This window comes from Sinohyriopsis cumingii, chromosome 4 (assembly GCF_028554795.1).
Source record: "Sinohyriopsis cumingii isolate HCF-2022 chromosome 4, ASM2855479v2, whole genome shotgun sequence".
NCBI classification, from domain to species: domain Eukaryota; kingdom Metazoa; phylum Mollusca; class Bivalvia; order Unionida; family Unionidae; genus Sinohyriopsis; species Sinohyriopsis cumingii.
The window spans coordinates 8699818-8724298 of record NC_142964.1 but is presented as its reverse complement, the minus strand read 5'-3'; the positions used below and the strand labels follow the sequence as shown (position 1 = coordinate 8724298).

At 41.3% G+C, this 24481-nt stretch overlaps 1 protein-coding gene across 1 annotated transcript in view; it reads right to left on the bottom strand.

Annotated features, from left to right (window-relative positions):
* The window catches only part of LOC149800589 (arrestin domain-containing protein 17-like), a 112879-nt gene that overhangs the window by 75597 nt on the left and 12801 nt on the right, over nucleotides 1–24481 (bottom strand). Inside the window, 1 exon segment of the mRNA XM_089954547.1 lies at nucleotides 19532–19666. Within this exon segment, the coding sequence (XP_089810673.1) occupies nucleotides 19532–19666 (135 nt within the window).

Here is a 24481-nt window from a genome sequence, read left to right as displayed (position 1 = left end):
GGCAGCTCCGTTGAAGGCTGTATTCTCGACGATACCAACGATCAAACGTTTGGGTAACTGTCCTTGGAACAGATGATCTTCGATCATGGATCGCTGTCCCTTGGGAATGGTGAAGGTTTTCACTTCCACGCGTCGTATGGGATACTTGGCAGTCGTTCTGCTCAACGTCTGACTGATGTCGTTTCCCACTTTAGGTAACACTTCCACACGGCGTACGTAGAGTCTGGCTTCTAGGATTTTGGTTTTGTAACCGTCACTATCAGCCATCAAATGGAAAGCGGCACTGCTACGATTCAGTCTCAGGCGGACATCCACCCAGTTCAGCAAATACTTTTCTTGCAACCACATGTCCAAATGCAAACGATCCATCAGTTCTAAACTTGTGTCGGCTCCCGTGATTCTCTTTCTTCGTTCTAGAAATCCATCATTGTTGTCTTTCTTTTCATCAGTTTCCAATATTTCAAACTTGGTAGGTTCGTCAGCTTCCCATACCACACAGGCATTGAGATGAGTGTTCTTGGCATCTATTCCGTACGTCAAGAGATTTTCCAGGTAGGCACGATAAGGGCAAGTATCCATGCTGCTACTGACCAGTTTGTTATTCAAGTACAAGTCCACTCCACTGAACAAGGAATGCATGAAATTGTTGACGGGAGCTACTGCTTCATTGTCTATAGCACCTCCAGTCTTATCTAGAATTTTGACTTTCAGGTACAAGTAACTGCTATTCAGATCGATGTAATCTTCGGGCTGTCCTTTGATTTCAAACTCGATGGGAGCGGAATCGGTCAGTGAGGAGACGGGGTGAAATTCCACCCACTGGGATTCTTGCATCGTCATCATCGTGGGGGGCATGGCAAACAGATCCAGTTCCGTCTTGGAACACGCGCAAGATTCTCGGTGCATCATTTTTTTGTCTCTTTTCTCAATAATCGAAAACGTCTAAGTCTAGAACGGTTCTTCTTTTCTTGGCCTTTCTCGCTTGAAGTCTGGTGAAAGGGTGTTTTCTTCGTCGTCTCTTTCTGCCTCGTCCTTGCTGAATGCCTGACTCGGTAGCGTGCAGGGCATTTATAGGTGTTTCTCGTTGGCCTAAAATGTCTTTGCCCGTTTGCAGCAAGACATTTTTGCCTGCCCTCATGAAGGCTTCTTTAGGGTTTTGTTTGTCGATGATGACATTTTGGAGAAATTCTTTGCCTTGCGTCAGTGCCGCATCTTTCAAGGCAATCCGCGTGTCACCATCGGTTTCAACACCGGGGCCACCGAACGAAAGGCCGATTTTAACATATCTCCTAAGCCGTGTCCTCGCTGTCGAGCAACCCCTCGGTACACTGGATACATGACTTACGAGTCGTGAGAGAACCGTTTTCGAAAATGGAGTTTCACCGTGACTTTTCCTTTGGTGAATGGAATATTTTGTCCCAAATCTCCTTTTATAGCAATGTTGACCGTGTCCAAATACGACTTGCTGACCGGCAAATAGTGAGGATGGACAAATTCGCGGTGGACGTCGTAAGTGTTTTCACCTTCCTCGTCAGCGCTCGTGGCAGAATCTACTTTGAAAGGAATGACACGCAGTAACGGTACGGAGGTGTGTCCCACCACGTTGTACTCCACCACATCGGAATACACGAACATCAAATTCAGTCCTTGGTTCAGTTCTACCGGGGCACGAAATAACTTGCTAAAAGACTCGTTGTCGTAAACGATGGGTAATTCGTTTTTCTTGATCATGGCCTTTCTCATGTCCATGTCTCCGCCCAACATGTCAAACAATTCAGGACAAAATAAAATGGACATGATTTTACTCCGTTCAAATTTCATCAAGAAGCGACGAGCTGCTTTGTGGTACTCCATGGTGACATTTTTGTTGACATGCTCCAAAGCTTTCAGAAACACGACATTAAACCTGGAGGCTATGGTGCTGACCAAATGTTGACCTCTAAAATAATAGCCTGGGGGAATGAACAAGTGATAGGTGGTGTACTTTTGTGTACGGGTTTTCTTGTCATATTTGACATTGCTATCCATCCACTGTTGCATTTGCTCGTCATGAACTTCCACATCAAACAAATTTTGATTGGGAAGGACATTGAGGACTTGGGTCGGGTGAATGATTTCTACTAAAGCCACTTCCCAATGGGCTTCGTGATCTAACTGGATGGCTTGAGGTAATTTGGCCGTGTAACAGCACAACGTGTTCTTGGGAAACACCTCCATGGAACTGTCACTGGGTAAAGTTAAGTAAAATTGGTTTTGGTGACTCATAATTCCAGAGTTCTGTGGCTGTCCGAGGGGTTACTGGACGTCAGAGGCGTGTCTCCGTCTAAAATGGGGTTCTGGTTGTGATTGAAGTGGTGACTGGCACTGGCACTGGACACAAGGTTCCCGTGGTTCCCGTTCGAGGTGAATTTCAGGGAGGGATTAGGAAGCAGGTAAGCGATGCAACTGCTCAATAAAATGGTCCACAATTGTTTGTCTCCTTGTTGCAAACTCAAATTGGCGATGGCTGCCCCGATGACACAATACACCACGAAGATTTGGCAGAAAAAGACGATTTGCGTTTTAGGCACACGTTCTCCACACCACACCCACAAGGGTTGTTTTTGTAAATCTTGCACAGAAGAACTAGGTGAAGGAGGAGTGGTCGACGTAGCTGCGTCTGCTGTGTGAAAGGGCATGATGGTCACTTCTTTTTATAGTCGATGACTTGCGAAGCGTCGATCCAAGAATCAAAACTAGGTGGATATCCTTTCCAACGTACTTTGACTTCTTTGACACGTCGTTTGCCCACTTTACGGGTTCTGCGTTCGAGAATGCTTTCGATGTCGTACACGTCGTCTTCTTTTTTGGTGACACGTTGTAACTCGGGCAAATAAAACGTTCCTTTGAGCACTTCTCCGTTCATGTCTTCCAATTTATAGACGGCAGGATGACGGCCATGCACTCGTCCAGTGACGCGAAACAATTCGGTCGTCCAGTTAGGTAAGTAACCTTTGTCGAAAGTGCGTTTGGTTTTGCCAATGCACACCCAATCTCCTACGGCCAACTCTCCACTTTTCTTGGGGACAGCCCTCGTCGGGGACGTACCAAACAGGCGCTCAAACACCAACAGTTCGTTGTCGGGAGTCACGTCTTGCGGGGCACGTCCAATGCTTCGATGGTAAGATTGGTTGTACGCTTGCACCAGGTGCGGTAAGATGTCGATGTACTTCAGAGTGTGGTGATGCGTAAAATATTTCCACATGCGTTCTTTCAAAGTGCGTTGAAAACGTTCCACGATGCTGGCTTTGGTTTCGGGATTCTCGGTGGTAAAAAAATGAATGTCACGTTTCTTTAATTCTTTTTGGAAAGCTTGATTCAGAAATTCGGTACCTTTGTCCGTTTGCCATCGAAGAGGGTGACGACCGCTTTGTTTCAACACCCGTTGCAGGGCTCGTACTAACTCGCTGATCGATTTGGAAGTCAAGGGTACGACCCAAGCAAATTTGGAAAAGACGTCGATGACACAAAACAAATATTTGTAGCCACGATTGTAGCTGGCCAAATGAGAGACATCGGCTAAATCGGCTTGCCATTGATGATCGATGCCTTCCACTCGGTTGCGACTTCTGGCAAACTTGCGTCGAATGGGTTTGTGTAAAGTGTAGGTAGCTTGTTCTTGTAACCATCGTTGCACTTGAGGTAAACGGAGACTTTTCAGTCGCGTTTTGGCAGCACGATACAATTTTTGAACTCCTGCGTAACCTGCAGGATGGGAGGGATCGTAGTAAATGCTGGCTAAGACTTTTTCCATTTTTATTTTTTGTGTTAATAAGACACCCACTCTTGGAGGATACTACTCTTTTTCTCTTGGGGTACTTTCTTGGATTGCAATGCTTTGCGTGTGCGGCCGGCAATAGGTGTCGAAGAGGAGGATGTCTGAGCGGGGGATATCGGTTCTTGTTTCACTTCTGTCTTCACTTCTGTCTTCACTTTCTTTTTCTCTTGTGATTTAGAAGGGGTGGCCATCATCTTTTTAATCCATCCAATTCTGGAGGTAGGTGGTGTTGTTAACTTGCGTACTTTTTCTGGTGGAGTTTGAAACCCTTCCTCTTCTTCTTCTCCTTTTTCTGTCTTGGTCACTGGTACTGGTGGTACTGGTACTGGTACTGGTACTGGTGATGGTGCTGGACTTTTCATCAAGGGCTTAAAATCTTTCAGAGTGGGTAGAGCTGTTTCGTCTAAAGCTTTCTGGTGAAAGAGTTGCAGTCGTTGCAAGAGTTGACCGTACTTTTGCGATTTTTCTGTTTCGGACAAGTCTTGGCGATCCATCAAGGACTGCAATTCGTGTTGTAACTGGGACATCTCGCTCAAATTGGGATTGGGAGGTAAATGCGGGGTGCGTTGTTCTTGCCACCGATGGTATTCCATCCATCGTTTGTAAGGCACTAAAGCTAGTTTTCGTCCTTCCATGGGGTTGTCAGGGGTCGTTTCTGAGATCTTGGGGCTTCCGAGGGCCTTTTTATCTTGCTCCCACCAGTCCTCCCAACATGATTCCCAAGACTCCTTTCAGTATGGGACCGAACAAGAGAGGCAAAATGCCTCCACGTTGGACCAACATCTTCTTTTTTTGACGAATGGGAATTTTCTTTCGAACCATTTGGCAAAGAACGTGACGATGCTTGCTTAAGCATTGTTTCTGGTGTTTGGAAAAAGGGATCGTGCCTTTCAAAACGTTCAAACAACATTCGCACACGGTATCGATGACCTCTTTGAAGGCTGTTTGAATGAGTTTTTTTCGTAGAGGTGGAGAAGCTTTGGACAGGACAGATAACATGTCCCCATGTTTGGCTAAACGTGGTGGCAGTCCTTTCCTTTTCTTTCCTTGGGGTTTTCTGGAGGGTGACATCTTTGAGTCTTCAGGAGCACCAAAAAACACTGATACCCTACTTGGTCACAGGCCTTTTTTATACTGGAACGCGTCGCCACTGATTGTCTTTACGTCGTATCAGTTTGAGGACAGGCATGACACGTCGTGCAAGGGTACGCAACGGACTAAATCGAGCCAGTTCTTGCTTGGACAAATCCAGTAAACTTTGTAACATGCCCGATCTTTCATGGACTTTGATTTTGGGAGAAGGTACTTTGTGAGCAGCGGCCACTGCCACTAAATTGGAGGGTCCTGCCACTGGGGAAGTTCTTTTGGGGGTCATTAAAAGAGAAGTTCTTGGTGTGATCAACGTCTCCAAGTACTCTTCAGTTCCTGGTGTCATCAACGGAGAAGTGGATAAACGTGAGGATGCCGTAGACGCAGTCACAGCCGTGGCAGATAGTGGTTTACGAGTGTAAGGTTGCGTCCTGGCCGAAGTGCCTCTCTTGCGACTAGTTTTCTGTGGACTTTTCTTTTTCTGGGGACTTTTTCTCTGTTTCTTTTTCTGGGGGCTTCTTTTCTTTTTCCGGGGTGGTGGTGTCTGGTCAGAGGAGGGTCCTGCCACTGGAGAAGTTCTCCTTGGGGACCTGGTCTTTTTCTTCTTGGGGCTTCGTTGGACTTTTGTCTTGGGTATAACTTTGGGGGCATTAGGATCCCATCTTAAGAGTGAGCGAATGATGACCCCTCCTAGAGTACCGCTCCTTCCAGGTTTCAAAATGATTTGTTTTTTGGTTTGAGTGTCGATGCGGGGATCGGCCAGTTGGACCAAAGCGACTTTGTTTCGATCGAAAAAACGTTTGGTTTGATGAGGAATCTGAATGATTCCTTGGAGTAATTGACGTGCCGTCACCGTGAACCATCGTAAGACTTCTTTGAGACTAGCTTCTAAGACACGAGCTCGTGTTTGTGGATCTTTTTCTCGACTGATGCCATACAAGGCACGAATCAATTTGACGGGAAGATGCGACTGAAGGGACGTCATGTTCACACTGTGTGAGACAGACGAAAAAGGGTCTGAGGTTTTTATAGATTTTTTTATTGGGAGTGAAATGAAGTCGAGGACGGAGACGTGTACAGGACAGGCCCTCCGTCTTGGCACCAGTGGTGAAACAAGTGGGTACGAAATCGCAAATCGTCGGGAGTCGTAGGTTTCAAATCGACGAGTAAATAGGCGTGTGGCGTTTGAGTGGCATCGTCGTACGCCTGAGTCAGCCAAGGCGTTCCTAACTGTTTGGCTAAGACTTGCACTTGCGATTTATCTCGAGGGCTTTTAAACAAGACCACGTAATGCGCATTGAGACTGATGGTGCGATGGGCTTTACTTTGTTGAAACAAATTTTGGGTGATGTAAACGACACTGGCATTAAGGTGATGCCCTTTGCGCGTGAACCACAGTTTAATTTCTTCTTCGTCTTCTCCTAACATGTCGTCGAAAATGACCAAATGGGTTTGACGGGAGTCAGAGACGATGCCGTCGTCTTCTTTAGGAATGCCTTCCACAAACACGATGGAATCGCCTTGACTTTCTCGCAAGAGGTTGTACGCCGATTGCCACTCTTTGTAACACCACACGATCCGTTGAGGTGGCCGATCGATCAAATGATGTTTATGTTCGATCAAACGTTTGACGAATTCGGTTTTGCCTGAACCGCTAGGTCCAGCAATGAGCATGTTAAAGGGATGGCGAAGATACAAAGCCTCCCAACTGGCACGATCTAAGTGTTCGTCGATGACTTTGACAGTAGAGGAAGAGGGAGCAGAGACAGCAGAGGTAGCCATGGTGTGAGAAATGTCACTTGTGACACGAAAAACAAACAAGACAAGAGTTTATATACTTTTTCAGAACACGTTTATTGAATGTTTTTTTTCAAACATGAATACGAAAGACAAAAATACATAAAAGCCAAAGGCTTAAGTACAAGAATAAAAGGCACATGATAACCATGAACGTGGAATAAAAACATGTGTCTGTACAACAACCACATGTTTTGGGTAAAGTTCTAACCAGTTCTACAGTAGGGGGTAAGGTCACACAAGTGTCCTCCCGAAAGGGTCTTTCAGGCCTGTCCACGACAGTCCTGTCCTGGGTGACGGGTTCTTCTGGCACCGTCACTAACACGGGTTGAAAAGTAACTTTTTTCATTGAATAACTCTCGTGCATACTGGGCTACCTCTTGTGTCCAAGCCTCAAAACCCTGGTCTCGGTGATGTCCAACATTTGACTCCTAACCAATGTGGTTTCTTCTTCGTCAACGACATGGTAAGTTACTTCAATGAACAATGAACTATCGATCTTGCCTAGGGTTCCTTTTTATATACAGACCAATACCGACGTGACCGTACGGCAACGTAAAGTGATTGGGAAGTCGCACTCGCTTCTGGTATACAATTTGATAGACTTTTTCCAAGGGTCGACTGACGATGTGGTGAGTGGGTAAACGTACAATCTTGTTCGGTTGATAGGTGGTCACTTTAAAGTTTCCATCCTTTCCCGATTGCAAGGCTTCTTTCAATACCCCAAAGTTGACCACTCGACTGGTACGATAATTCAGAGTCAGTCCTTTCACTTTGCACGTCGTGTGCACTTCTCCTTGTTTGTCCCGGTATTCGTAGCCGTAATTTTTGGGACCGCCACTGACGAAACTTAGAATCTTGTCGTCGGGATGCTCGTCTGTCCAGGCTCCTAAACGGTCTCCTTCGATGTCAGGGTGCTGTTGACTCGGGTGATGGATGTAAATGCAACTGTCCGTGTCAAAGTACAGGACGCGTTCTTCTAACAGTTCTAAAGCTTCGTACAATTTTAAGCGAGCATGAGCTGTCACGTAAGCCGTAATGATGACATTTCCAAAAGGGTCGTCTTGTACAAAGTCCAGATCTTCTTCGTAATTGACCAAGATCAAATCCTCTCGAACGACGTCCACGTGTTTCATGTATTTGGTTTTGTCGTGAATCATCTGGAAGTAGCGGGAAGGTTCTGTCAAATATTCCGTCTTGGGTAAACACAGTCGTTGTGCCATTTTACCCCACAGGCAATTTAACATCACTTTGGCAAACGATCGCCTGCCTTCGTTTTTTTCGATGTGGTCTAAAGAGATGCCTTCTTGTTCGTAGTATTTCTCTTTGAATTTTATTTGGTCTTCGGGAGTGTGACACCAGGAAGGATAGCCGCTGGCTTCTTGTTTCAGTTTCAAAAAGGCATCCACGTAGTCGGCGAAAATGCCTTTCTGAGTAGGGTCACCCTTGTGGTATTGTTGTGTCTTGGGAAAGTGGCAAATTTCGTTCACTTCTAACAGTTGGTATCCCATGTCCAGAGCTTTGAACAATTCTACGCTGACCCAGGTTCCCGTCAAGGCATGTTCTTCCTGGGTGTGCTGACAAGGTTGGTCTTGGTTGCACGTTTCGGCACAAGTACGGCACAATGGAAACATCAGTTTGCCTTGACAATGGTGAGGTAAGACGGGATGGTATAGGTTCGTGGGAGGCAAAACTTTACAAAGCCTTCGTATTGTCGAATGTTTTTCAGGTCGATGTGTTCCGTTAACAATTGCGGGTGCCCTACAGGAAATCGACAATATTTGCACACGTAGGGATACAGCGAACACACGTCCAAGTATTTGATTTCTTCTCCTTTCTCTTCGTCGGCTTGGTACAGCAAACAGGTGGCATTGGTCCTTCCTCCGTACAAACTATCCCTCGCGTTCAGCGGGTCCATGAACTGGTAACTTTCCACGAGGCGTTTAAACTCGGGATCGGTTTTCATACGGTGATCGTACTCGTGTTCCCACATTTCCACCACTTGGTATCCTTCCTGTTCTAACTTTAGGCGCCGCTGACAAGTGTCCTGGTACAAGTCTTCCATGGTTCGTTGCAAAAACTGATTTTTAGTGCCACGGTCAGGGTAACAGACGTGACATCCGTGAAATAAGCAACCGTTAAAATCGTACACGATCTTGGGGTTTTCTAAGTCCCAGCCATCGACCGAATACGTTCCGATGGTCTTTTCACCCCCTCCGTTGCGGGCATGCTGAATCCACTTGTCTTCCTTGTCGCACAAGTAATGTAACCAACGTAGGGCTTTGACCGAGTATTGACGTTTGACAAAGTGGGTCGTTTGAGGACTGATGACAGCCACAGTGTTTTCAGGCATGAATCGTTGTCGATACACTAAGGAACACGCTTTGGCAATGGTGCAAGCTTCTTTCAAAGGATCGACCCCTCCGTGTTCCATGAACAGTTCTCGAAATTTTCCACAGCAACGCCGTAAAATGTCCACGTCGGAACGACAACACTTTAGCATTTCTTCCTGAAAGTCGAACGGGTCCGAGGCGTGAGCTTGGTACCAAGCGTAGAAAGCTTCTCGTTGTTCGGTACGCATATTGTCGGGGTCGTAATAGTGAGCCTCAGGTAAATGGGGTAGAACGGCATGTTGATTGGCTTCCGTATTGAAAAAGTGAGGAAAGTACCCTTTAGCCATTTCTGTCATTCCAAACGTTTTAGGCATTCGACTCAAAGGCATGGCCAAGTAACTCATCGAATCTTTAAACTGCACTTGTCCCACTTGCATGAAAATGATTTTGGCTCCGTTCAAAGTCAATTTAGGACGTTCGGTGCCTTGTTCCGTATAATATCTGAGAAGAAACTGTCCATCGTATCCGGAAAAATTGTGAGCCATCACTGTGGCATGACGATGACAATCTCCGTAACGTTCGATGTCCTCTTGGCTCCACGTCTTGTCGATGGGATCTAAGACCCATTGGGCAAAATCGGCTAACGTGTTGGGTCCTCGAAAGATTTTTTCACGCCCTCCAGGAATCTTGCTGCAGTGAGGGTAATGACTGAAGATAGGTTCTTGAATGCACTTCTCGCACGCTCGATGAGCCACGCAGAAATTAGGAATGTGAATGCCGGTCTCTTGCATGCATTCGAAATCGAAAAAGATGAAATTGCTTTTCTTCTTGTGACCGTCCTCTTTCTCTGGTGGGGGCTGGTATTTTTGCACGTAGCATTGGTGTTCCAAGTCCACGATGTGGTGACAAATGTGACATTTTTTCTTTCCTCGACATACGTGTGCCTTGGTACTGTTGGTACGTATGCCTTGCCTACACGTAGGGCACAATCTCAGGAGTTGACAAGCATATTTCTTCTGTGAACCTTGTGTTTTCAAATGTTGTTGGTAACAGGTAGGGCTGACAAACGTGCGCAGACAAGTCGAACAAGGCACTGGTTCTTCGCTCAGACAGGGTGGAGAGGCCAAACATCCTGGGCATTTCCATCCACAATGCTTGTGTTGCTCTCGATTATTATAACCATAGTCACATTTCTCACAGTAATATCTGTATCCCAGGAATCCGGTGATAGTGGTAATCTTATCGAAATGGTCATCGTGATGATAAACATGAATGTATTTTCCGTCCTTAAAGTCTTGGCCTCGAAACAACAGAGGTCCGCGCATTTCTTGAGGGTGCACTTTCAAGGTGTAGCGTGGAGCTAGGGCATCTTGCAATTTTTGCATCTCAGGAATGCCACAGGGTGTGTCTTTGGACAGGCCAGCTTGTTGCAACAGGAGTTCTGCTTCGTTTCGTTGTTTGGTTCGGTTCGATTTTCGAATGTTCTCCCAGGTTCTTTCCATTCTACCGTGTCGTTCTTGTTGGCATAGGTTCGTCCCACCACGATGGCACGGGCTAAGCACATCTGGTCTTGAGGGTTGTTAATTCGGACGAGACTTGTTTTGGTGTTGCGAAGGTCGTCCACCAATAACATCTTTTTGCGTCCTGTCCCTTGAGGAAGAGAGACGTGAGCCATTTTCAGTGTGGCTTTACCATCGGTGATGTCAAACTGGTCATTAGATTGTTGTACGTGTTGAATCTTGTCCATGACTTTGGAAGGGGTTAGTTCTGCGGGTCTGCTAAACTCGATCCAAACAGGGGATTTCATGCTGTCGTGATCTATGGATAGTGTCAAGCGATCGTCTTCTTTGGGTTGACATTGTCGCTTGAGTGAGGTGAGCAAAGAATCCCACATCTCGGTGATAAACCCTTCTGCTTTCTCCAAGGGTACGTCGGCCTTGAAATCTTTAAACTTCACCGTGTAGGTGTAAGCCGTGGTTCTAAATTTTCTAGAGGAGCGCTTTTCCGTCTCTCGAATGGAATAGTACTTTTCAGGGTTGACTAAGGGTGGTGAACTTGGTTTAGAGGGTTCGGATTCTGGTTCACTCATGTCCTCTTCAGAATCACTGGCATGAATTTGTGCCAAGATTTCAGCCCTGGTACGAGGCGATAGATCACGTTTCTGCCTCTTACTTTCTTCTTCTTTCTTCTCGAATGAATAGGATCGTTTCATCTTGAGTGCAAAACGTCAAATGACTCAAGTTTAAACACCAAAGACTAATTTATAGTCATGTCAAACCAGCGTATATAAAAGGGTGTGTGTCTTGTCCTTTCACTATTCATTTCACTCTCAAACCGAGCACAACAATGGAAGAGACTACCCAGATGGAACGTTTCGTCAGAGCTTTGCGAGGGGTCGTTAGAAAATTCTCTTCAGACCAGCCTAAGGACTACTCTCCTTCCTTTCGAGATAAAAGTCAGGATACTTGCTATATCTGTCAGAAGAAAGGGCATTGGTCTTCAGAGTGTCCAGACCGTCAAAAAAGAAAAAGAAACGGGCTAAAAAAGAGAAAAGTCAAGATACCTGTTATTATTGTAAAGAAAAAGGACATTGGTCTCCAGATTGCCCAAAAAAGAAACAAGAGGAGTCAGAAGAAAAGAAGGATTCTTCAGAAGAAGAGAGGGATTCTTCGGAAGAAGAGAGGGATTCTTCGAAAGAAGAGAGGGATTCTTCAGAGGAAGAAGAGGAAGAAAGAAGACAATTCTATTTAAAAGAGGCAAAGAAACAGGAGAAGAAAAGAAGAAGGGAAGAAAATGAGGAAAAAACGGTGAAGAAATTCAAAAAACAGAGAGAGTAAACAAGGAGAAAGAAGAAGTGTACGAACTTTTTAAAGTGTTCTGTTGTGACTTGTGAATTGGATTGTAAAAAATGGATAAAAGAATACATGAATGATATAAGGTAAGTGTCTTTGAGTTTTGATTTTAAAATAAGAAGCTACACTCACGCACTCATACACAGACACGTACTATAAGGGTAAAATGGGTGGGGTTTATTTTTGAGTTATTGGCAAATTGAAATTGTATTTCTTTTCGAGAAATGTGGGTGGCCCTGAAAAGGGCCTTTTTTCTTTATGGTGTAGGAGTGAGTTTAACCAATCAACTTTAACTGCCTTAAGCCTTTGCCACGGCCAAGGCCTACTTCTGATGATTGGGTTGAAATCACTAAGGGTGGTACGACAGGCTTAGTCACAGGGTTGGCGTGTTTAGCTCGGGAAGGTCGTATTCTCTTCGGTCGTGATAAAGAAGTCTGATACATTTGTTTCAGACTTCTTAACTCCGCTAAAATGTCCAACAGTACCGTAGCCGTTTGATTTTCACCCTCTTGTTTCTTTGCTGCTACTTCTTCTTGCTGTTGTTGTTGTTGTTTTTTTTTTCTTACCTCTTCTTGTTGCTGTTGCTGTTGCTGTAGGAGAAAAGCTTGTTCCGCTTCCTTTTGTCGTTGCATAAATTTCTCCAATTCTTCTTTCTGTCTCTGTCTAAAATTCTCCACTTGCGGTAATGACGAAGGTTCCGGAACAAATTCTTGCGAGGTAAGAAAATCCACAAAATCCCAATGTACCTCTTCTGAAAGTAAGTCCGGGTTCCCTTGGGCGGTCTCCCCTGCTGGTGCACCCCAATGGATCGTTTTCTGAATTTTCGTCATGTTGAATCACTGTCGCATAGATTGACTGCACACAAGCGCTAGCGAATCTATATAGACCAAGTGACGTCACAGACTAATCTCTTCGGATTGGATGCGGGCTGACTGAATTTCGTAACGCGTGTTTGGATTGGTGAATGAACTCAATCCGTTTCAATCCTACCTCTACCTATAAATAAGCGCAGTTCAGTGCATTGATTCACTTGTTCTCCTCGCTTCAAGATGTGGACCGATGTGCAATCTTCTACGCTTGTGTCTTCCATGATGTTCCGGACAGACATACCCATGTATGTCCAATCCAAGTGGACCGTTGTCCACAGGACAAACACCAGTCTGTGGATACGTAGGATCTACGTAGAAAGACAAGGATGCCTCAAAAGAGTCCTGATTTACGGTCCTACAGTGAAACGCAGCCTAAGGACAAGAAGAAGACCAATGCGGTGCCCTTTATGTTAATGGATACATTAACATAAACCCAAAGGCCCTTTTCAGGGCCAGCCATATTTCTCGAAAAGAGACAGCCTTTCCATTGCCTACCCTTTTTTAAATTTAAATTTAAATTTAAATTTAAAAAAACTTTAAAAAAAAAAAAATCCCATGTTCAATTTCCCTTGTCCCTAGACAAGCCCAAACTCTATTCCTCATGTTAATTTCCCTTGTCCCTAAACAAGCCCAAACTCTATGTTAAATTCCCATTGTCCCTAGAGTGGCCCAGCGTTTTTCTCCATGTTAAATTTCCATTGTCCCTAGAGTGGCCCAGGGGTGTTTTTAATGCTAAGTCCCATTGTCCCTAGGGTGGCCCCATTCACTACTAGCGTCTCAGTGCACCAACCATTTCCAAAATGGGGTAGGACGTCTGGACAGCTCTTATGGTTTCGTTTCCAGATGACAGTTTTATAGTTTGTATGTAAACAGTGTTTGCACAGGGAGCCAGCACAAAAAGGCAACTTCCACAAATCCGCTTTACCCTACTTAGTAGAGAAGAGTGTGTATCGGAGTGTATTCCTACGTCGCTGCCCTGGCACCATAAAGAAGAGACATAAATGCTTGGAATTTCTTCAAAAAATACGAATTAAGATTACAATGAGTACCAACATGTTCGAGGACCTCTTAGCGATCAGGTTATGCTTTCAGAATGTTTAGGGCAGACACCTTCCCATGGCATGCATAAGCACAAAAGGCTTACAAAAGTCCACCTATCTGATACATTACATAGGCACTATCCATAGGAGAAAACGCTTATTTTCAGAGACAGTCATTATTGTCTTGTACCAATCGGCGGATGCATGGGAAACATAGGGAATTATTTTTATAGCGGCTTCTTCTTGCATACTTCTTAAGTTTCGGGCTATTCATCCGTCATTATAATCCAAGCTGATTCGGGGAAAATACCCAATAAAAAATAGTCGTGCACGTCAGGGAGTTCAACAAAAAGGTATGACATCTATACTTAATACAGAGACATATAGCGTTTATAGTAGAGACAGCCATAATTAAAACAGAATTCCATTATCAGTATGATTGGTAACCGATACCGATGCCAATATCACTCTGGGGAAAATATCGCAGTAAGCTGAGAAAAATATCGACCATATTAGCAATTTATAACATCCTGAAACAAGCACGATCGTCACTACGGCGTATTATATATTTCAGGTATTTAGCTAACATGTCAGCAAATGGAAAAATGAGGAATCGTTCGACAGTTTCGACTTGCACAAACTGAAGGTTTCAACGAAGCATGTTACCAAGAGTGGACACAAATATGCTCTCTGTGTAATACCTATGATGGAAGTTAATAAAAAAGCATCAGTCCCCATAATATAACCGTGCTGTGTGGAAAAGCAACATGCTATAGCATGCATTGATGTAATTTTAGAAAACAAAACAGATAGATCGCCAGCGAATTTACAAGACAGACTTCGTCGAGCGTTTTGGCCGGTTCAGCGGAAAACTTGAAATATGAGCACTGAAAGCACAGTTATTTTGAATTATTGAACAAAAAAATAGCAATGAATTGTGGCCATGTGAAGACGATACTTCGTGTTGAATAAAGTATATATTACAGTGACTTAAGGATGATAAAACGCAAAATTAAAGGCGTAAATCTAGTAGGTGATATGCGAATCAAGATACAATAGGACAGATTTGGCATTGATGAGTTCCAGTTACAGCGTAATAACAGAAATGAAAAAGCTGAATAATAGGGAGTGAAATTATTTGGAAAAAAAATTATCTCATTACTCGCTTCATTACCATCACGAGAGGTAGTGCAAGTGGGAATATGAGAGTGTATTTAATATTAGTGTTATAATGTTAATAAATGCTATATTGTTTGCGCCGTTAGTCTTGTTTTAGCCTTCCTTCCTTGAATGACTTTCGCCCGTTATAAGCATTCACCGTCCAATATCTCAAGTATCAGATAATTCAGAATGAGTGTAGTGGAGTTCGTGACATCGACACATGAGGACATCGACACACGAGTGTAGAGAAGTGACATGGACACATGAGTGATGGGGAGTTCGTGACATCGACACATGTGTCTACCTAGTTACAACTTACACATGACAATTGTTTCCATGCCAGTTGATGTAAAGGGTCATGCAGAATCTCGAGGAACTTGCATAATATAATTCGTGATTCTGTACACATATCTTCAAGACCAGCATCATCAGGAAGAGATTAGCTTTTTAACAAAGAAGCTGCATCGGAAATTAAAATGGTTGTTCAAGAAGCGCGAATGTAAAAACATGTGGGTTTAACTTTATAGGTTGCAGGAGTTGACATCGATCTGCTTTCACCATCTGGAGGAAAATGAAGGCCGTCTCTGAATTGAGTCGTAACGTTTCTTAGGGCATGATTTCTAGCTGGCCCTTTCACCTCTCGGATTACATATGATTTGTTGCAAGTAACCAGTTTCTTCGCCAGTTATATCAACCTTATCACGTAAAAATGCTAAAACAATTTCTTCTTTAGATAGTTAAAACGTCTGGCTACAACAACCCTCGACATTGGAGCACTTTGTCTAAAAATTTTCTTCATCAGCTTAAATAGTCACTGATACTGTCTTATATTTTCAAGATGGCGATATTTATGACAGTAACCTACTGCCGCAACGTAATCTCGTGAAACTATTGCGAGTATTCCTCTGTCTTGCTTTTCAATGGCAGCTGCTCTCACTGTTTCATCTGATCACAACTGAGCATATGGAATCGGCTGTTCTCTAACGTTGCTTCCATTCTGATATTTGATCTTCTTCCAGCAAATTGAACATGTTGCTTTATGAACCATTGATTCAGTGTTCGAGACTCATGACGATCTATTAAATGCTGCTGAATATAAGCGCAGAACAATATATGGTTCGAGTCAGACTCTGCATCTGACGATTTGATACAAACTTTCTTCATTGTCAATAAACTCCGATAGTTTTTACACAATTATATATCTGGCATTTCATTTTCAGGTGTTGGTCAGGCAATATCCTGGATGTCTCTGTATCAAAGGTGTCTGTGTATCAAGGGTGTCTCTGTATCAAGGGTGTCATCTTAACAGCGTCGACTAATGTCGCCAAGATGCAAGTTTTGTATTATGGGATATTAAATTCCAATGAATCTCTTATTTTATACAAAGAATAATCAATCTGAAGGCAGTTCGTACCTGACTGACTGTTGTGGTCTTATCGAAGTACTGTGCTTTCCTCAGTCTTTACAAACCGTATCCTCTTACTCAGAAATAGTGTCCATTGGTATGCACATTCAACGAATCGTATCAGTAAGCATTATTACAATCATGTAAGCAAAGAAGGAAAGATGCGAAACTGGTCATCACTAAACAATAATGTAATGAGAATCAAAGAAAGAAAAAGTATAGCAATGAAATATTAAATAAATCCTTACCATATGTGGGGCGACAAAGAGAAGAATTAAGAAAATTCTACTGTAAACGAGATATAATTACACCCAGCAGTCTTAAAATAAGCTACATACAAATTATGATAAGCAGATTCAGACAAAGAGCTGCTCAAGATGGACGGCCGGTCATATATTTTTAGGTTCAGCTGATTCGGTAAACGGAATGAAATATGTGTCGTAGTACCGACTAGTTCATGTTCTGTATCCAGTAGTAAACCAGAATGTATGCTAGTGTCTTTAGGATATATTCTAACATCTGCAAATGCTTACTGTTGAACGTGTGTAATTAAATAATGTGTTTAGTGGACTACTGACATGGGTTTCTTATTAGACCAGTACCGTATTTTCCAACAGTCACTGTAGGCACTGTGCCTAGTGCGTGCGAAAACATATTACTGAAAAGTGTACACACAAAGAGGCATAGTGATATCAATATCAATCGTTTTATTAAAGTGCCTAGGGCCTACAATGACCTTAATCCGGCCTCTTGCTAGGCTATACATGTCTTGCCGTTCTATAGACACAGAAAAATGTTTGAAAAGCTCTTGAACCCAAGTGAAGAATTTGTCTCATTTGAGGAAGTTCTTAATTTATCCCCAGAAATAAAATGTGTTATTTCCACGAGAATCCAGGATATTATTTAATGTATATTAGTCCTTGAAGCCTCTTCTAAAAATAAAACTCAGCAACCAAAAAAAAAAAAAGAAAAAAAAAACAACAAACCATAAACATAGTTTCAGATCAAGCAATATACATACACTATTGTCAAGCATCGGTTTTTGAAGCAGAAACTTTGAGATGGTTTGTGACATTATGGCCTTATTGGAGCCACGGAAACATTCACAAAATTCCACCATCTTATCATGACCCTTTGGAACGTTGAAGCTACAATTTACTTCACAATATAATTTTATCTAACACATATTTTATTTACATACCTTCTGGTAACCTTTGCCACGACCGCTCAGGTGGCCTAGTGGTTAGAGCGTCCGCCTCGGATGCGGGAGGTCGTGGGTTCGATCCCCGGCCGAGTCATACCAAAGACTTACAACAGCTGCCTCGCTTGGCGCTCAGCATTAAGAGGTTTGTGTTAGGACTGGTCGGTCTGGTGTCAGGATAATGTGACTTGATGGGACATCATGCTACATGTCTGCGGCATGATGCCCCAGTGCTAGTCATCACTATAAACTGCCGCATTGCAGACATCGTAGCGATATGACTGAAAAATTGTTAAAGCTACGCTAAAAATCCAAATCACACACACACACACACACACTTTTGCCACATCAATACATCATTTGCTTCAAAGTCAAATTACTACACAATGACAAACATTTATCTGGAATCGATACAGAGCGACATAATTTATATTATCGCACTTATATATTTCACAGCACACACTTGCTTCAACAATTCTGATCGACTTATTTAAATAGGAGCTTGTAGTTCCTATAGGGAAACAATACACAGTGAAGAGTGATTATAAATCTAACTTTATTATTTTGTTTGGCTAGGTATGAATAATGTTGAAACAGAAATATGAGATAATCATCATGTGCCAATTGTTACAGACAAGTACTCTTACTGGGAGATCATTCTGAGATAATCATCAGGTGTCATTTGTTACAGACAAGTATTCTTCCTGGGAGATCTTGGGTTGTTTAGATTCTGAGATAATCATCAGGTGTCAGTTGTTACAGACAAGTACTCTTCCTGGGAGATCTTGGTTGTTTTAGCTTTTGAGGTAACCATCAGGTGTTAATTGTTACAGACATGTATTCTTCCTGGGAGATAATGGTGTTGTTCAGATTCTGAGATAATCATCAGGTGTCAATTGTTAAAGACAAGTATTCTTCCTGGGAGATCTTCGGTTTGTTTAGCTTCTGACACATTCAGCTGGTGTCAATTGTTACAGACAAGCACTCTTCCAGGGAGATCATGGGGTTGTTTAGCTTCTGAGAATCATCAGGTGTCAATTGTTACAGACAGGTATTCTTCATGGGAGATCTTGGGGTTCTTTAGCTTCGCCCTCCTTGAGGTTCATATACGTTTTTCATCTCCCAAACGCGTGTATATCTTGGTCATACCTTATTGGTATGATTTGTTTATTAATTTCTTCCATCAAGAAATAGCAGCTTCGTGGTTTAAGAAGATACATTTCGTCACATTGTAATTTCTTTCTCTTTTTAATTTAGATTGCAATTTGAATTATGTCAACTGGCAAGGATTTTTCATACCGAAAATGGGTCGACATAAGGGTCTCTAGAATATTGCCAAAATAAAGGACTGAAAAAAGGGAGAATTTTCTTACCTTTCTTGATTGTGCAGGTCGGAAAAGGAAAACGGAGAGATAAAAACAAAGGAATAAAAATCAAGAACTGACGAGTTAATATTACTTCATCTGCGTTTATGGTTATAAAAACTGTCACATGTCGAGTCACGAAGCTTGCATAATGATGTATGGACGTTATTTTATGTGAATTGCAAACTGACACGTTAAACGCAGAAAACCCCCATTAAACTTAATTATTTTTGTTGTCTGTGTCCGGTCATCCTGTACGGGAATGACCCCGGTCGATAAAAGTAATAAGTCACTATGTACACATAAATAGCGCTCGCTTCTACTAGATGTTGCCTATTTCATAATATAAATTAGTTGTTTCTTTCCACTTCAATCTGCATTCCTTTAATACTGCTAATGACGTCTGGACAGACTATTACGCCCATACTACAAATATCGCTAATCGTAAATGTAATCTGCCATAATATTCTTGTGTTTTAAGGAAGAGAATGAAAAATTATAAATACATCTTCAAGTAATGCTTGGTTTTTTGAAGACATCGTGTTTTTCGACTGGACCTAACGCTTCACTCAGTCTCCTCCACCCCCAAACACTACAACTTACCTCTGCCCCAGAGACAAAATCTGTCGTCAAAATAAATCTCCTCTTTCTCATGCTCGATGTCCGTTCGATTTGGGCCGTTCTGCACTGTCTCACTCCACTTAGCACGTGCAGCTCCACGAAATCTCACTTCAATGCCTAAAAACAGACGAAGATAAATTATTGTCTCAAATTTTCTCAATTATAGCGGTGAAATTGTTTAACAAGCACCTTGAACAATAACTACTTTTACGATACCTACATGAACCTACAACCAAAGCAAATTATAAACTGGAAAGTGTTTCAAAATTATCAAAAAAAAGTATTTGAAAAGTATTTTTGATATTTGCGCAAACTTTGATCGAACTGCAGAAAGGGAGAGTTAATCCAGTATAACAGTTTTGGATAAGGCCTTTAATAAAGCTTGGTGTTTAAGTTTACATTAATGATCTAAATATTATTGAACCTTTATGGCGTACATTTGAGCGTGAGATGTACCATATGGCAATCTCATGCCTTGATTGAATTACACAGAAATTATATTACAAAAAACAAGGCTGCAAGTGAGTTATGAAGGTTTTTTCATTTAATCGTCTTCACCATATCAGAAGCTTTTTCAGAGTTACTGGAGATTTCTCTGATTAACAATTTTCGATACGTTTACGGAAAAAATGTGGCCACAAAATAAATCGGGCGTAAACTTCATTTGTTCCTTAAGACGCTCATTAACCTTATGTTTGTATTTAAAAATTACAAAGCATTGCTGTTATTTATTAAAATTTTAAACACGTTTAAGTGCCCTGCACTATATGTCATTGTAATACTCGTATGAAGTAAATTTAAAGACAAATTGCGGAGAGATGATCTCCACGTATTTTCATTGTTAACAAGTACTTGTCAGGGCTTTTCTCCAGTTGTTACAAGAATTGTGACTAAAAATTTATGTTACTAAACCATCTACTTTAATTCCTATTGCCAAGTCAAGGTAAATATGACTGGGTGGAACATCACGCTACATGTCTGTGGCATGATGCCTCAGTGCTAGACATCATTATAAATTGTCACACTGCAGGCTTCGTAGCGACATGACTGAAAAATTGTTAAAGCTACGTTAAAAATCCAAATCTCTCTCTCTCTCTCTCACACACACACACACACACACACGCACACGCATGTCAGTAATAACTCTCCATAATTGTCTTGATATATATTTTCATTCTGTTTCAATTTTCAGCAAGCATTTGACTGCATGTTAAACTTGTTCTAATTATCAACCCTAAAGTTAAGACATTTAGCAATATATGCTCTTTTGGTAGATATAAAAGCAATATTGCTGCCGAGTAAAACTCCACGTGATATCGACAATGAACTAAGTGAAAACGAAATAACAAGCTTTGCAATTTCTCCAATATCAGTATGTGATGGTGGAATTATTAACACCTTATGCAACTACTTCAAAGGTATGCCATATTTAACTGGAAACAAGTTTAGGGCATGCAACGTAATCAAAGTTATCAATAACTTTTGTTTCACTAGACCTTCGTCTATAGGTAAAATAGATGTTATATATTCCCTATGTAAGTTAAATCATCTCTGGGATTAAGTCTAAGTTTCGGTATTGCTTCAAGGTATGCATGTCCTGCTGAGCCTTGCATAAGTTTTTATGTTGAAGTTTAGCAGTGCTAATTGATATAGTCTCTAAGGTCATGTTTTGTGCATAGGTTTTTATGTTGAACTTTAGCAGTGCTAATTGATATAGTCTCTAAGGTTATGTTTTGTACATAAGATTTTATGCTGAAGTTTAGCAGTGCTAATTGACATAGTCTCTAAGGTTATGTTTTGTACATATGTTTTTATGTTGAAGTTTAGCAGTGCTAATTGATATAGTCTCTAAGGTTATGTTTTGTACATAAGTTTGCCGTTTCATCAGCTTTAGACAAGAAAACAGCTTTGTTTGTAGACCAAATGATCAAAATACATACAACGTCAACCACGCCTAACAAATTGAAATTTTGGATGTGTACAACTTTTTGTTCCTTAGCTTTCCGTACTCTACATCAGAGCAAATGTTAATTGCACGTGGAAATGTTAATTGCACGTGAAAATGGTAACTGCACATCAAAATGTTAGTTGTACGTGAAAATGTTAATTGTACTTTAAAATGTTAATTGCACGTCAGAAAGTTAATTGTAACTGAAAATGTTGATTGCACGTCAAAATGTTAATTGCACGTGGACATGTTAATTGCACGTCAAAATATTAATTGCACGTCAAAATGTTAATTGCACGTGAACATGTTAATTGCACGTCAAAATATTAATTGTACATGAAAATGTTAATTGCACGTGAAAATGTTAATTGCACGTGAAAATGTTAATTGTACGTGAAAATGTTGACTGCACGTCAAAATGTTAATTGCACGTCAAAAAAAAATACAATGGGTACAAAGCTCAATCACTGAATGTTGCTGTAAGTAGCCAAATGAATTTGAAAATAAATTGGGGTATAAAGAATGAATGCAAACGAAATGTTCGAAATGTCAAATAATTAGATAGGTAGCGAAGTTGAATCAGAAGCGTAGAAAATGTTAATCTTGTCAAAGTAAATGAAACAAAACAAAACTGAAACAAGAGGACAACGAGTGTGTGAATGAATACAAGAAAGGATACAAGAAAAAAATACCCTTGTGAAGAAAACTTCAGCTTAATTCACAAGATAAGAAATAACATTTCTTAAGCACTATACAAACCCCATCAAATCAGTTACTAGGTGCTCTGCAATTGACTTTAGTCGTAAATGGTTAGATTTTGCAAAGCCCGAAGTTGTTGGAGATAATCTGATACAGACCATGCCATTTTATGTGTTGATAATCTGATACAGACCATGCCATTTTATGTCTTGATAATCTGATACAGATCATGCCATTTTATGTCTTGATAATCTGATACAGACCATGCCATTTTATGTCTTGATAATCTGATACAGACCATGCCATTTTATGTCTTTCTATTGTCCTTTCCGACTCTGAACAATGGAGAAAATTGTCTTCATTGATCAGATACTAGATATATGATATCCAGCGAAAACAGACAAACTAATGATCAAATGCCTTCAAAGAAAGAGATAGAACGGGATAGCAAAATAAGTGAATCATTTCAAATTGGTAATTTCATCATTGATGAGGTATGTGACATTAATCACTAATATGATCTCTCAAAGACACTTCATTGCAGGGTAAGTGGCTGCACATAGAAGGACACGTACTGAAAAACCATGGAATAAATACAACAACAAAGCAACCAGAACATATTTATACATGAAATATTTTGTCTGAGGTTTACGTTTATATTCTGCTGTTCCTTATAAGATTCAAAGTCTGAATTTTATCAAATGTGCGATCCATGGATATGGAGGTAATTCCATATTGAATGATACAAATATAGTCAAATATCTGTTAGCATTTAATGTCTGGTAATTATCTGTCAGTTTAGTTTATAACTTGCGTAAGTTACTGATTGATTTGTTAATCAGTGATATCACATTTAATGTTGTCACATCTGAGAATGACTTGGAACAGTTAGAAACTCAAGCATTGGTTAAGATTTGATATATCTTTGATTTCTTTTCATCCATGTTCAACTAGATTTTTGCCGGTAATCTCTTCGTATTTTCCATTTACAAGTTGTATTCTTACTTCCTACCCTGACCGCTCCGGTGGCCTAGTGGTTAGAGCGTCCGCCTCTTAAACGGGAGTTCGTGGGTTCGAACCCCGGCAGAGTCATACCAAAATGGTACTAACAGCTGCCTCGCTAGGCTCTCAGCATTAAGAAGTTGGTGTTAGGGCTGGTCGGCCTGGTATCATGATAGTGTGACTGGGTGGGTCGGCATAATGTCTGCGGCATGATGCCCAGTGCTAGACATCGCTATAAACTGCCACACTGCAGATATCGTAGCGATATGACTGAAAAATTGTTAAAGCTACGTTAAAAATCCTAATCACACACACTCATTTCCTGTCCGTACTCTTCAGTTTATTTAGAAATGGAGATAAATCCTGATTCTTTTTCCAGGTGACTTTTTCATTGATAGCTGTTTAAATAAAGGCGTATGCATAACTACTGCCCTTATTGAAAGAAAGATGGCAGTAGGTAGTGAAGGTTTTAAAATGAAATAATGAATTAGAACACAATTTATAGCAAGATGATGAAATAGTTGATAATACTATCAAACTTACGATGATTACAGTGAAACCACTGTTTACGAAGATGTTCGAAATTGAATGTTGTAATGTTTCACATCAATCAAGTGTTAATCATATACCAGAAGGACACAGTAAAAGCTCTTCGCATTAATTATATATACAATAAAACTTGTAGAAATCAACCTTAAAACACAAAACAAAACGCTGTGTTATGAAACGCCTAGCGGTAATGTACTTCGGATTTGGAAGAAAGGTAATGCCAATTCATTGCTGACATTTTAGAAGTGGTTTATGGTGTCTTTATGTTTGAAAAAGTGAAGGATGTCACCTGTTGTGGAGAACATTCAACTTAAGCATCGATCGGTTAGAGCCTAATGTTATACAAATGAAACCTATAATGGTACCCGAATAAATGAAGATGCAAACAATAAAACGAAATGATCTGTTTGGTGAACATGTAAGAGAAACATAGTTTTGATAGTAGGAGAGGGCAAATATGTGGACGTCTCACACAGTTGGAGAGAGCTAGTGACACTAGTACAACTTACTTCTGTCGATAATGGTGGACGCTCAGGTGCTACAAATCAATGACGAAGTTGTTCAGCAAGGACTACTGGTGATGACATGGTTTAATCCATGGATTTCTTTAATTGTACATAAGGATATAACCAATTTCCATAACCACGTCACTCAGAAACAAACATGCACCACCAACATCATATCATAATGTGCCATAAAATTGATTTCATCAAACATGCACCACCAACATCATA